At 48.4% G+C, this 12293-nt stretch overlaps 6 protein-coding genes across 6 annotated transcripts; 3 read left to right on the forward strand and 3 right to left on the reverse strand.

The window, feature by feature from the left end:
- Positions 1-953: 953 nt before the first annotated feature.
- FTJAE_7460 (nuclear SNF4) lies at positions 954-2702 on the reverse strand (the record flags this gene model as incomplete). The annotated part of the gene is made up of 4 exons (XM_037354180.1): positions 954-1615; positions 1672-1809; positions 1856-1979; positions 2085-2702. The coding sequence occupies 4 exons, from the start codon at positions 2700-2702 to the stop codon at positions 954-956; spliced, it is 1542 nt and encodes a 513-aa protein (XP_037205492.1).
- Positions 2703-5008: 2306 nt separating this feature from the next.
- Positions 5009-6959, forward strand: FTJAE_7461 (vacuolar 8; the record flags this gene model as incomplete). The annotated part of the gene is made up of 6 exons (XM_037354181.1): positions 5009-5039; positions 5085-5170; positions 5219-5495; positions 5541-5786; positions 5833-6582; positions 6628-6959. 6 exons carry the CDS (start codon positions 5009-5011, stop codon positions 6957-6959), a joined length of 1722 nt encoding a protein of 573 aa, XP_037205493.1.
- Positions 6960-7326: 367 nt separating this feature from the next.
- On the reverse strand, positions 7327-7875 carry FTJAE_7462 (IMP1 protease mitochondrial; the record flags this gene model as incomplete). The annotated part of the gene is made up of 2 exons (XM_037354182.1): positions 7327-7503; positions 7546-7875. The coding sequence occupies 2 exons, from the start codon at positions 7873-7875 to the stop codon at positions 7327-7329; spliced, it is 507 nt and encodes a 168-aa protein (XP_037205494.1).
- Positions 7876-8130: 255 nt separating this feature from the next.
- FTJAE_7463 (translation initiation factor IF-3) lies at positions 8131-9012 on the forward strand (the record flags this gene model as incomplete). The annotated part of the gene is made up of 1 exon (XM_037354183.1): positions 8131-9012. One exon carries the CDS (start codon positions 8131-8133, stop codon positions 9010-9012), a length of 882 nt encoding a protein of 293 aa, XP_037205495.1.
- A 135-nt stretch (positions 9013-9147) lies between these two features.
- FTJAE_7464 (uncharacterized protein) lies at positions 9148-9705 on the reverse strand (the record flags this gene model as incomplete). The annotated part of the gene is made up of 2 exons (XM_037354184.1): positions 9148-9644; positions 9690-9705. The coding sequence occupies 2 exons, from the start codon at positions 9703-9705 to the stop codon at positions 9148-9150; spliced, it is 513 nt and encodes a 170-aa protein (XP_037205496.1).
- Positions 9706-10217: 512 nt separating this feature from the next.
- On the forward strand, positions 10218-12170 carry FTJAE_7465 (D-mandelate dehydrogenase; the record flags this gene model as incomplete). The annotated part of the gene is made up of 9 exons (XM_037354185.1): positions 10218-10280; positions 10325-10689; positions 10896-11149; positions 11193-11274; positions 11318-11597; positions 11639-11754; positions 11800-11979; positions 12045-12101; positions 12146-12170. 9 exons carry the CDS (start codon positions 10218-10220, stop codon positions 12168-12170), a joined length of 1422 nt encoding a protein of 473 aa, XP_037205497.1.
- Positions 12171-12293: the final 123 nt, after the last annotated feature.

A 12293-nucleotide genomic window follows, 5' to 3' on the forward strand; every position in this document is an offset into this window, starting at 1 on the left:
CAAAGGCGGCTCGGTCGTCCAATTCGTCGGTATCGCTTAGGATGTTATGATCGCCACTACTCGTCCATGTCCTGCTGGTATGTACAGGCCCTTGGTCTGTTATATGCCGTATCGTAGCCTGAAGAGACAAGCTACTTCTGGACGGTAATAGTCGATGAGGACCAGTCTCTGGTGCAGAGTAATGGCCCAAAGGTGCTGGGTGATAATGCTGATCCATCGGCACAAGCCTGTCGGTAAGTAGATGTTATTAATGCTGAGACTGGCATTCGTCGGATAAGATATCGTATCAAAAGGCAGCCAAAAAGTCGAGAGTGATGGTGTTTGATCAAAATTCTCACGTGTCACAACAGATTCGTGGATGTTGAAACAGTGGAAACTTCATTGCGAAGAACAGAAGGATCTGGCCACGAGCAAGTGAAAGTGGAAGGAACGCGGACAAAGTGAATGGGAAGTTTTCAGGGATGCCAGTGATTGCAAGTGGCAGGCAGAAGAGCAGGGCAAAAGTGGCACAGAGACAAAGTACAAAAGTGTTTGTGCACAGAAACTGGATATGAATAGCATCAAAAAAGTAACCAAAGTGGGAAATGGTCGATAAATACTGAAATGGGATAGATAACACCAATGTCGTCAGAGTGCAGCATCAAGTTTGGCCGTCATCCGCATGTCGTATCGAATGAGACCTGACCAATCCCACCCAGATATTCACAGCCACTCGGTTCCCGAAGCCGAAAAGCTTCCATCTGTACTGTAACACTGACACTACCAAAGTCATCATCCTGAGACAGCTGTACTGTATCATGCATGCAGGCCTGTCAACGGTCTATAGCGAAAGATTGTATGCACATGATAACCTTCCGTCTCCCCTTGCGCCAGTTCTATGCCTGCCTCCATCCGGCGCCTCTGAGAGCTCCCTTATTCGTAGCGGCATGCAATCATTATAACCTCATCAATACTCAAGCCCAGTTGCTTGTATCCTCCACTCCGTAGAGCAGTACATATTTGAGAATGTCGGACAGCGAAATGATACCCTTGAGCTTGTTATCATCGTCCACTACTATCAGACGATGAACCCTGCTCTTTCGGACCGTATCAAAAATGGAGTCCAGGCGATCGCCTTCAGTGCATGTGTAAATACCAGGGCTCTCGTCGGATCTCTTGCAGAGCGCTTCCCCGACAGAGCCATCCAAGTCATCGTAGGCACCGTTTTTGATGCATGGGATGACATCAACCGCTTCAAAAACGTTTAGAACTCGTCCGTGAGAATCGATGATTGGGACACAGCTGATGTTGTGTTTGACCATCAGGTGAACTACCTCAAGCACGGAACTTCCCATCGAGGCTGTAGCGATGCCTGAATATGTACCGAGGCCAATGTCGCGGACTGTTTTCTTTAACAGGACGGTGTTGTGTTCGTTGTTCACGGCGATAAACTTGAGGATGCGATACTGAGTGATGACTGAAACAACCATTTCCTTGTTGGTCTCGCTATCGACATCGACCAAGGGAATTCGTCTGGCGCGGGTCTTGAGCATGCGTCTGCAAGCTTCGTATAATGGCTTTGAAGGGTGAACCGATACAGTTTCGATGGGTATTGCGCCGATAGCTTTCTCGATGTCTGATATGGTCAGCGATGTTATGCTTGCGCGGAGGAGCGACAACCTCTTAGGCTACTCAATCGGAACTGATCGAGTTTGCTGAACTCGTCAGGGAACTGGCAATAGTATTGAATCACATTGATAAAGTCAGTGCTCGTGAGGATACCGGCGAATCGCGAGGTTTTAGAGTTCCATAGAGGTGCCGACACGATTGCTGTGGCAAGGTTAGCATTAGACTCTGCACGTATCAGGTGACGTACAGTTCTGCGTCAAGATGCTAATGGCTTTCTTGATGCGGAGGTCGGTATCAAGGACGATGAGGCGGAATGATAGAGGTAAAACATCGTAACTGGTGCGAACTTTGAGGAAATCGCGTATAGCATTCTGTCGAGATTAGCTTCTCGTCATCGGGCTTTGATGCGCGCGTGCCCCACGTCAAGTTGTACGGGCAAACGGATGCGACAGACAATGCAAGACAGATAAACATACCAGACCCTGCAACTGATCTCTGTCCAGAGGACTTAGAGGTTTTGGTTCGGTGGGCGCCATTGGGCTTCGGAGTGAAGTCCTGCGTCGGAGGTAGGATGACGGAGCGACAAATTGAGGGACATGACCATGACTGGCGGCTGTAGTGGAGGGGCCAGTGGAGGTTGATGCAGCCCGCCCGCGTGGAGTTATCAAAGCCGGTCCAGGTCCAGATCCAGAAACAGAAACAGCTCCAACTCCTCCAAATGAGGCTTCGGCTGCTGACTCTTGTACTTGTCCCGGGGTGTCTGTGCCTGGAGCTGAAGTTGTGGTCGAAGCGTTTACAGCTCTCGTACCAGTCACGCCAGGTACTGTACTGGGGGTATTTTCAACGCGGGGCAGTTCTCCGACAGCATCGTCAACTTGTTCAACTGCTGGAGCTTCGGTTGGAGGTTGTGGTTGAGTTTCGCTTTGGGCTTCGATCCATGATTTGACGTTTTCTTTTGTTGGGTCTTCAATTGGAGCTTTCGTCACTTCAAGTTGTCCTTGGGTTCCTTGAGGTTCGCTTGGTAGATTGATATCTGCTGGTGCTTTTGTTTCTGGATCCCCTCGTGCGGGTTCATGTTCTGAGTTTCCCTCCATTCCAAGTAAAAATCACTGTTGCACAATACGATTCGAATTGTTAGGCGAGATTTGATGGTTCGAGTCGAGGTCGAAAGTGAGGTTGTCAAGTCCTGATAAATATTGACGTATAGCGCATCACTGAGAAAATCACAGGCGTATGCTAATCGAAAAGAAAAGAGACAGCATCAGCCTAGAGTCAATAAAAATGTTCCGACGGCGTCGAGGACAATTCCATATCATTAAAGGCGCAAATTAAACGGCAAGGGAATGTGCTGGAGGGTTAAAGGGAAAAAGGAGCAAACATCAGTCACGGCAATCGGTCGGCCTTTCCCTCACCTTGGACTTGTAATAAATGATAAGAGAACCACCTACGAAACAGTCTGCCCAACAAAAGTCCAGCAATAATATTACTGTACAGCATACGCTACTCCATACTTCTTAACCTTATGGCCAACATTGGATCTTAACCGGACCCTGGACTACACAGCGGAGACGGAGACAGACAGAACGTCATGGCGGATCGTCGATGAGCTTCGCGTCTTGGCAAAGATTGACCGTTTTACGATTCCATCTCCGGGTATTAGGATTGGTCAGATTATTTCAATATAGCCTATCTGGTTTGTTTGATGCAATCTATCATGGTCTGAGTATTCTTCTGCGGTCAAAATCCCGCAAGTTTATGACTGAGATATTGAGATAGTGAGATATTGACAGGTTAAGGGATTGGTAAGACAATAGAAGGATAGATTGCAAGTCAACACTCGATCCCAGAATCTTTGTCCCCGTTTGTTGATCAGTTGAGCTTGGAACAGAAATCGGTGTAGCCAGAATTAGCAACTCGTATGTCTCAGTATTCTGTATCCATTCCAAGCTTTACCGTCTATTCGAGTCTGCAGAGGCATCAAAGCCACATAAGGGTCCAGCACAAGTTTGTCCGGTTCACAACAATCCCATCCATCACAGCCAGTCGTTCAAAACACCCAATAGTCTTTTGATCCCTGTTCATACGTCAACGCCGCCATGACCTGCTTTGAGATGGTGGTGCAGGGTAGTTAGTTGCTGCAGATGTCTTGCAGCCAAAGTTTGTTCAGATTGATACCCAACAATGACACGATAAGCACATGGGCAGCACATTTTGTGTGACATGAGAATTACCATCTTTGGAAAGCAAAACTCGTCAAAATCGAGTATCGATCAGGTCGCATAAAGTAGACCTCGGATTTGTATCTTACGTCAAGAAATGCCTCTATCACATGCCACGCGACACGACAGTATACGCAATATCGAAGGCAGCAACATTCCGTGAGCTTCCATCGTTCAGATTTGAAGAGGGATGGTAGGTATCGATTATTACGTGGAGTAGATCCTACGCTTCATGACAAAAATATTAGTCTTCATCAAACGATCATTCAATAATCTCAAAATGAGGCGTTGAAATGTCTGGATAAAAGCAATACGGTCCAAGCTTCTCCACAACACCGCTAGCATAATGAGGCGGTCCACTGTAACAGCTGTCTCTGCACCTAACCCTCAGGGGAAGAAAACACCAAACTTTGATATAGAGTGTCAAAATAAACTCGGTAAAAAGCCCCCTAAACTTAGGCGGGGTTTACCTAAATACTTTTATCATTTAGGTCCAAGGTCCTCAGTTTTCTTTCCTCCACGTGCACTAAACAATAGCGCACGTCGTCCCTGGCGGACCCTACCTTCGGCGGATGACCTCAAGTGAGGTCACCTCCTGCAGGGAACCTCGATACCCCCTGTAGCTACCTCTTTTGACGTGTACCAGTAGTGATCTCCAATGTATCTGGAAGTAGCTTCCCCAATTCATCCGTTCTTGCCTTTAGCTCATGCTTTACTTACCTCAGGCAGCTTAGGTTTGAGCTCTGTAGAAGGTCCTACCCGAGCTACGGCGCTCACCTTGCTTCTTCCTGGCGCGCGTCTTGATCCCCATTCTTTCCCTCGCCAACCAACTGTGAGGCTAGGATAACTCCCCCTCGGATTCATCTCTCACCTGGGCAATCGCCAACTAATTTTCCCTTCTACACCGCGATCTTGACACTATCTCGTGCCAGTGATTGGCCTCTGTGGTAGTCAGTCATTTATCTTGCCCGATAGAGGTTTTGTTTGTAGCTTCCTTCACCCGACAACCGAGCCCGATAATAATAATTCGAATCTGGATCCCTGTTGTGACGTTGCCGACAAGTGGATGACCTTTCGTCAACAACCGAGCCTTGACCGATACTGCATCAAAATCGAGACCGACTTTCGTTCACCGTCGTCCAACATACTTCTTTCATCAAGCCTTTGTGCTATTGTTTGCCATGGGTATCTGCAGCTCTTCGTGCTGCGGAGGTATGCATGCTATTATCCGTCGCTGTATACATCTGACAGCAATAGGTCGAGCCCGCGATGGCTTGTATGAACCCGTCCTCGCCGATAGCGAACGAGAGGCTGTAGCCGACCTTCTCCAGTATCTCGAAAATGTACGTACATGGACAAACATTTTATTCGGATTATTAACTTTGTGATAGCGCGGCGAGACCGACTTCTTCTCTGGCGAACCTCTTCGTGCTCTGAGCACCTTGGTCTTTTCGGAAAACATTGATCTTCAACGAAGTGCTAGTTTGACTTTTGCTGAGATTACTGAACGAGGTACGAAAGACGCCCGCCTTCCCGACTGGTCTAACAATGTAGATGTCCGAGAGGTTGACCGCGACACCCTTGAACCTATTCTATTCCTTCTCCAGAGCCCCGATATCGAAGTTCAGCGAGCTGCCAGTGCTGCACTTGGTAACCTGGCTGTTGACAGTATGTACACCGAAGCCAACATTCGCAGTCACTGACGTATTGTAGCCGAGAACAAGGTTCTCATTGTGCAACTTGGCGGTCTAACACCTTTAATCCGCCAGATGATGTCCCCCAATGTCGAAGTCCAGTGCAATGCTGTGGGATGTATCACGAACTTGGCTACACATGAGGAGAATAAAGCAAAGATTGCTCGCTCCGGAGCTCTGGGTCCTCTGACAAGATTGGCCAAGTCTCGGGATATGCGGGTTCAGCGGAATGCTACTGGCGCTCTGCTGAACATGACACATTCTGGTATGTTTGTGTATATGGCAACGGCAATACATGCTAACAAGAGTAGATGAGAACCGACAGCAACTGGTAAATGCTGGAGCGATTCCCGTGCTTGTTCAACTTCTTTCTTCTCCCGATGTCGACGTTCAATACTACTGCACCACAGCTCTCAGCAATATCGCTGTCGACGCGAGCAACAGACGAAAGCTGGCTCAAAGCGAACCCAAATTGGTCCAATCTCTTGTCAACCTCATGGACTCGACTTCACCCAAGGTTCAATGCCAAGCTGCCCTGGCTCTCCGCAACCTCGCTTCCGACGAAAAGTATCAGCTTGATATCGTTCGTGCCAATGGACTTCACCCTCTTCTCCGACTCCTCCAATCTTCTTATCTACCGCTTATCCTTTCTGCTGTCGCCTGTATACGAAACATCTCTATCCACCCTCTTAACGAGTCACCAATTATCGAAACCAACTTCCTCAAGCCACTAGTCGACCTACTTGGATCTACAGACAATGAAGAGATTCAGTGCCATGCCATCTCGACCCTTCGAAATCTTGCCGCCAGTTCCGATCGAAACAAAGCTCTTGTCCTGGATGCCGGTGCCGTGCAAAAGTGCAAGCAATTGGTTCTTGATGTACCCATCACTGTACAGTCCGAGATGACCGCTGCTATCGCCGTCCTGGCTTTGAGTGATGATCTCAAGTCTCATCTCTTGAATCTTGGAGTCTGCGGTGTTCTCATTCCTCTCACCCATTCGCCAAGCATTGAAGTCCAAGGCAACAGTGCTGCTGCCCTGGGCAACCTTTCTTCTAAAGGTGAGTCAACTTCACCGCCATTCAAACACAAACTAACAAAAGCAGTTGGTGACTACTCAATCTTTGTACAAAACTGGACCGAACCTCAAGGTGGAATTCACGGATACCTCTGCCGATTCCTGCAGTCTGGTGATGCCACCTTCCAGCACATTGCCGTCTGGACCCTTCTCCAGCTCTTCGAATCCGAGGACAAGACTCTTATTGGCCTCATTGGAAAGGCGGAGGACATCATCGAGCACATCCGAAGCATTGCAAATCGACAAATTGAAGCTGACAATGAATTCGAGGATGAGGATGAGGGTGAAGTTGTCAACCTAGCTCAACGTTGCCTGGAACTCCTGGGACAGAGCATGTCCAAGGCTCACATCGAGGGCTAACTGTATTCGTGGCTATTCATCTCAAAAGCGGAAGCGTATGGGGTGTTGGGTGATATGGTGTTTGGCGTCATGTAACATTCTAAGAATGATGTTTGGTTTTCAGGGGTGTCTCTTTATACGGATTGCATCGCCTGTCATGGGCTTTCAAGAATTGTTCTTATAACAATGGTGTTTGACGGTGTACGAGAGGGCTAGTGCTGCATTGAAGGACGGTATTCTTTCTCTTTGTTTGATGATTCATGTGGAAGATATCGCTAGATCACTTACTGGGCAGTTGATTTGGGGAGAGCAGATGTAATTAGACGAGAGGTGCAAGTTTCTATACCCAGATAAGAGATGATACATATTTACATTAGACTGCTCGTGATTAGTCTAGCTCTTCAACCTTTTGTAGTACATTTTTCATCCATTGACGTTCGTTCCATGGTAAAATTTTGGCTATTGTAGTGCCAGAGATGAGAGCTAGTGGTAGTGGGCCAAAATGTCGTGAATCTCTTGATGCTGGGAGGTTGTCTCCTGAAATCCAGCAATGCCCTTCGGGGATCTGAAAAGTTAGTGTGGTCAGGGACGAGGACGGAGTAAGTACCTGTATCATTAACTCTTCTCCTTGCTCTCCTGGCGTTCCAACCGAGACATAGTCCCCTGGCATGCCTGTCACTCGTTTCACTCCCCACTGGTTGTTGAAGATGGGGATGCGATAGACAACCAAATCACCAACAGAAACACCGCGTCCATAGCGACGCGTGTGATCACATAGAATCCAATCACCATCGACTGTGAAAGTTGGAAGCATTGAAGGGCCTTGAGCTGGGCTGATGGTATAGCCGTATGTGATTCCAAGGTGCACGAGACAAGCGGCCTTGAGGAAGGATACTGTTGTCCGCACAGGACGGCGGGCGAAATGGAATGAAGCCATCGTGAGTGCCCTGACGGGCTGAGTTGAATTGCAATATGTATACAACACACCCACCAGAGCTTGGTGTTGAATCAGCCGTGGAAAGGGTCAAAGAGCACCTGATTGGATAAGTTGACAGCACCCCACAGTGACGTTTCTGCCAAAATCAACCGCCCACCATGAAGACGATCAGCCATTCATTCATTGCATTCAACCATTGCCGACTGTCTACACTCTTTTACGGCGCGACGACTTTCCTTTCAGGAACTCGCCAGAATGAACAGCTTTGCATGCCTTCAGAGCTCCCGTCGAGCCCTCTATAGGGTCTTCGTTCAACACGAGGGTCTCCTCACACGACAGTTCCAACCTCCGCGAGCCCTCCTAATACAGAACCGCTTCTTCTCTGTATCGCAATTGAAGGCGAAAAACAAGAAAGCAAGGAAACGCGAAGACGAAATCGAGGAAGATCCTTTCGCTGATGAGGGCCGAGACCGTGGCTTCGATCGACGATACACTACCCAAGAGGAGTTTGAAAAGTCTGGTCGCGATCGCCTGCCCCAAGATTTCGAGATCACGGACCCAAAGATCATCGTTCTCGATAATGGTGTATTCGATGGACCTCTTCTCACAAAAAACGTGCTGAGCCGACTGCCCGACGCAGATTCACTTCGCATGATAACGCCCTACATCCCAGGAGATCCAAAGAAGGACAAGCCAACGCAGTATGCTATTTGCAAGATTGTGAACAAGAAGGAAGAATACGAGCGTCAGCGTGAATTAGCCAAACGTCGCCGCTTGTCCAAACAGACCACACCCAAGCTCAAGGAAGTCGAAATGAGCTGGGCCATCAGCGAGCATGACCTTGGGGTCAAGACACAGCAGCTGATTGGGTTCCTCAGCAAGGGTATGAAGGTGGAACTGATCCTTGGGTTCAAGAAGAAGGGACAGAAGAAGCGGACGTCGGAAGACACCGCAGAGGAAGTCTACGCCAAGGTGAACAAGCTGGTTGAGCAACTAGGCTCGAGAGAGTACAAGCCAAGAGATGGAGAGGTTGGCAAGACGATGAGGATTTACCTTGAGGGAATCGCAAAACAGGCCCGTGAAAAGCCAAAAGTGGAAGCGGAATCACCAGAGGTGGACGCTCAGAAGGATGCGTAAATGCTTGATATAACATCATATACTGGGTATCTGCCAGTCAAGTCTATAGCCGAATAAAGAAAGTCATCAGTCCGGTTGTCGTCTCCCGGATATCGAGCCCATTTTAGACACCAAACTCCAAGTCCAGTCCAAGAACTAAAGGATCTCATCGCCATCCTCGTCAGCAGGTAGAGGTACCGCCGCAGGGGTGTTGGTCTCTGCAACAGGTGCCGTCTCCTCCGCTACATCCATATCCTCGTCCACATCGACTCCACGCCCCTTCACCTCAGCATCACTCTCCGCGCTCTCGGCCTCCTCAGCCTCTTCCGTAGCCCTGTTAATCTCATCCCAATTCTTGCTCCTCTGCTGAATATTCCTCCCCCGGCCCTTACTCTTCTCAACCTTATTCTTGGTCCGTTCCACAACAGCGGCAGCCATCTCAAGACCCTTCTCATGACGTTTTCTAGCCTTGGCAGACATCTTCTCTTTGCGACCACGCTTGGCCTTCTTGGTGATACCGGCGGAGTGGTGCGCAGCTAGAACGGAGGGTCGCTGGGTAGCATCGCGGGGAGGCTTGACTTCTTTTAGGGACTTGTCGGTGTCGATGTCGATGTCTGTAGCGCGACGAGCGGCGCGGGAGTGGATTGAGGGTGCTGGACATGTTAGAATAGAGTATAGAGGGGGGACAGAGGACGTACCCTTCTTTTTAGCCATTTTTGTTGGTGTTTGAGTGTGATGTTGGTTGAATCTGCAACTTCGGCTTGGTGGGGGATGGAAATTTTGATACCCCACAAAGATAAGCTCACCGAGACTCACCGAGCTCACCGAGTACGGCAGAGACAGGCATCTTGGAAGAGTGTTGGTAATCTATGTCAAACGTACTGCCTGTATAAATTTGAGGCTCTTGAAGTAGATAAACCGCCTGAATGATGAATATTTACGGGAATTGTGATTGATTCATAGAATAAGTTGGGTAAAGGTCTCGCACTACCGTGTTGGGTTATTGCACGCTCTTGCACTTGTACCCCATGAATGTCTCAACTTCCCTCGTGCACCAGCATCATCTCATTCCATCAATCTTTGACCTACAGCAGAACCTACAAGTACTCAAGCTCAATTTACGCGAACCAATTCTTCAAAAAGACCCCGTGGCCGTGAATATGCAAGTGTCTGTCTAGCGTTTGTTACTTGCCAACGTCCCGCCGTCTCCAGCAGACGCATTAGCAATGCTTCCCATCACGACCTGCTTCGTTGCAGGACTACAATACCTCATACATCCTTTAAAGCTTGTATGTTGATGAGACAAAAGCCAGCGAGGTACTGACGCGTCTAGGGAACCATCCAAGAAACCATCAACCCTGATGCTCTAATCCCAATCACGCTCCTGTCAACTGAGGAAATCTTTGGCGACCTCGAAGGAATTCTACAGCTGTTCGATTCAATTGATGATGTATTTGTTCCCGACTTTGGTTCCATTCTTGTCGAAAAGAGTGGCGACAACAGCAGCCAGGTTCATATCGATACGCGACAGATCTATCACATGGACCAAATCAAGGCTCTAGATGGCTTTTCTGAGTTACCTTCTGGTCCCTACTTTCTCTACGGCCCAAATCTCTACCAAGCCTGGCGTCTGTATGATGATGAGTTCGGAGCTTTTACCTCTGGTGTGATACCTGATGATCTGAACCAACCAGACGAGTATGTTGTGTCTCTAGTGCAAGTCATAGCTGACAATACAGATTCCAACCCCTCACCTCTTCGTCTGTTTACGGAGACTCAATTACAGTCCCTGTGCCATCAAGACTTTACCATTCTCAACCTTCTGCCAAGAAACCCCTGTCTGGTGTCCGTGTTTCTATAAGCGACACGATATCGTTGAAAGGAACCTATACAACCTTTTCCAGCCGGGCATGGAAATCTCTCTACGAAAACCCCTCGAGCTCTACAGCCAAATATGCCCAAAGTCTTATTGACCAAGGAGCCGTCATCATCGGAAAAACAAAGACATCGCATCTTGGTACAGGCGCAGAATGGGTTGACCAACAAGCTCCTTGGAGTGCAAGAGGTGATGGATATGAAAGGATGAAGGGTGGTTCTGTCGGTGCTGCTGCTGCCTCGGTTGGGTACCCATGGATTGACTACAGTATTGGCATTGATGGTAAGCCGGTCTTTCATGAGAAGCCATGACTGACAACGTATAGATGGTAGAGTGATGTCCGAGGGCGGCGTATACTCCATGAGACAGCCTGGAAATCTATCTACCGACATAGCTACAGCATCAAAGTGAGCACCGTGGTCTACTGTTGAGCTACACTGACCACCCTAGGTTCGACAAAACTCGGATCTTCAGTCGCAGTCTCAAGGGACTCCTCGATTTCGCGGAAAACGCCAAGGCTGGGGCTTCTGGAGCTTCCTCCCCAAGGATCATCGTACCAGAAGACATGTCATCGCCTCAAAAGTCGCAGAAAACAGCCATAGCCACTTTTGTATCAATCCTGCAGGATCTCCTGGACACGAAAGCTGAGTATATCAACGTTGGCAAGACTTGGGAAGACAGTCCTCCATCTGAAGCGTCGAATGAGGGAATGCAAATATACATGGAAAAGGTTAGTTCACTTCGACGGTAAAAACTTGACTGACAATTTAGGCACCTTTCCGGTCATGGTGTTATGATTACTACCATTCCTTTGACACTTTTCGAGATGAGCACAAGAAAAAGTTTGACAACAAGCCGTTTGTCGAGGCTACGCCGCAATTCTTCTGGTATGGCCGTACATTGCGCAGTCATTGAATAAACTGACCTCCCAGGAACGAATGCAAGTCGGTAACAGAGGAGGAGAACCGCCAAGATACAGAACGTCTCGATGTATACCGAAAATGGTTCCTTGAGAACATCGTAAACAATTCTACCCCCAATGCCAAGGGAGACGCAGTCGTGATCCTTCCATGTGGAAATGCTCAAGTTGAACATCGGAACGATCCTGTGGCGTATGTACATTTCTCTGTGTTGATACCTGGCTGACGGCATATTAGTCCACCAACCATTTACAAAGGCATCGACTCTACAACACTGACACCGGTATTGGGGGCTTCCCTGTTATCATTTCCATGTAAGTTGAGTGTATTGGCTTTGGGCGGCTACTAACAATCGCAGTCACTCAGGTTCCCTACGAGTCTGACATTTCTGGGGAGACAGAGTATCAGCCAGTCTGCATCTCGATTCTCATCCACGGAAATGAAAAATCGACCATTCAATTGATCAAAAAGGCTCTAGAGACAGGGCATATTCCCACCAAGGTTAA

Source organism: Fusarium tjaetaba (genome assembly GCF_013396195.1).
Source record: "Fusarium tjaetaba strain NRRL 66243 chromosome Unknown NRRL66243_c0000151, whole genome shotgun sequence".
Lineage (NCBI taxonomy): Eukaryota > Fungi > Ascomycota > Sordariomycetes > Hypocreales > Nectriaceae > Fusarium > Fusarium tjaetaba.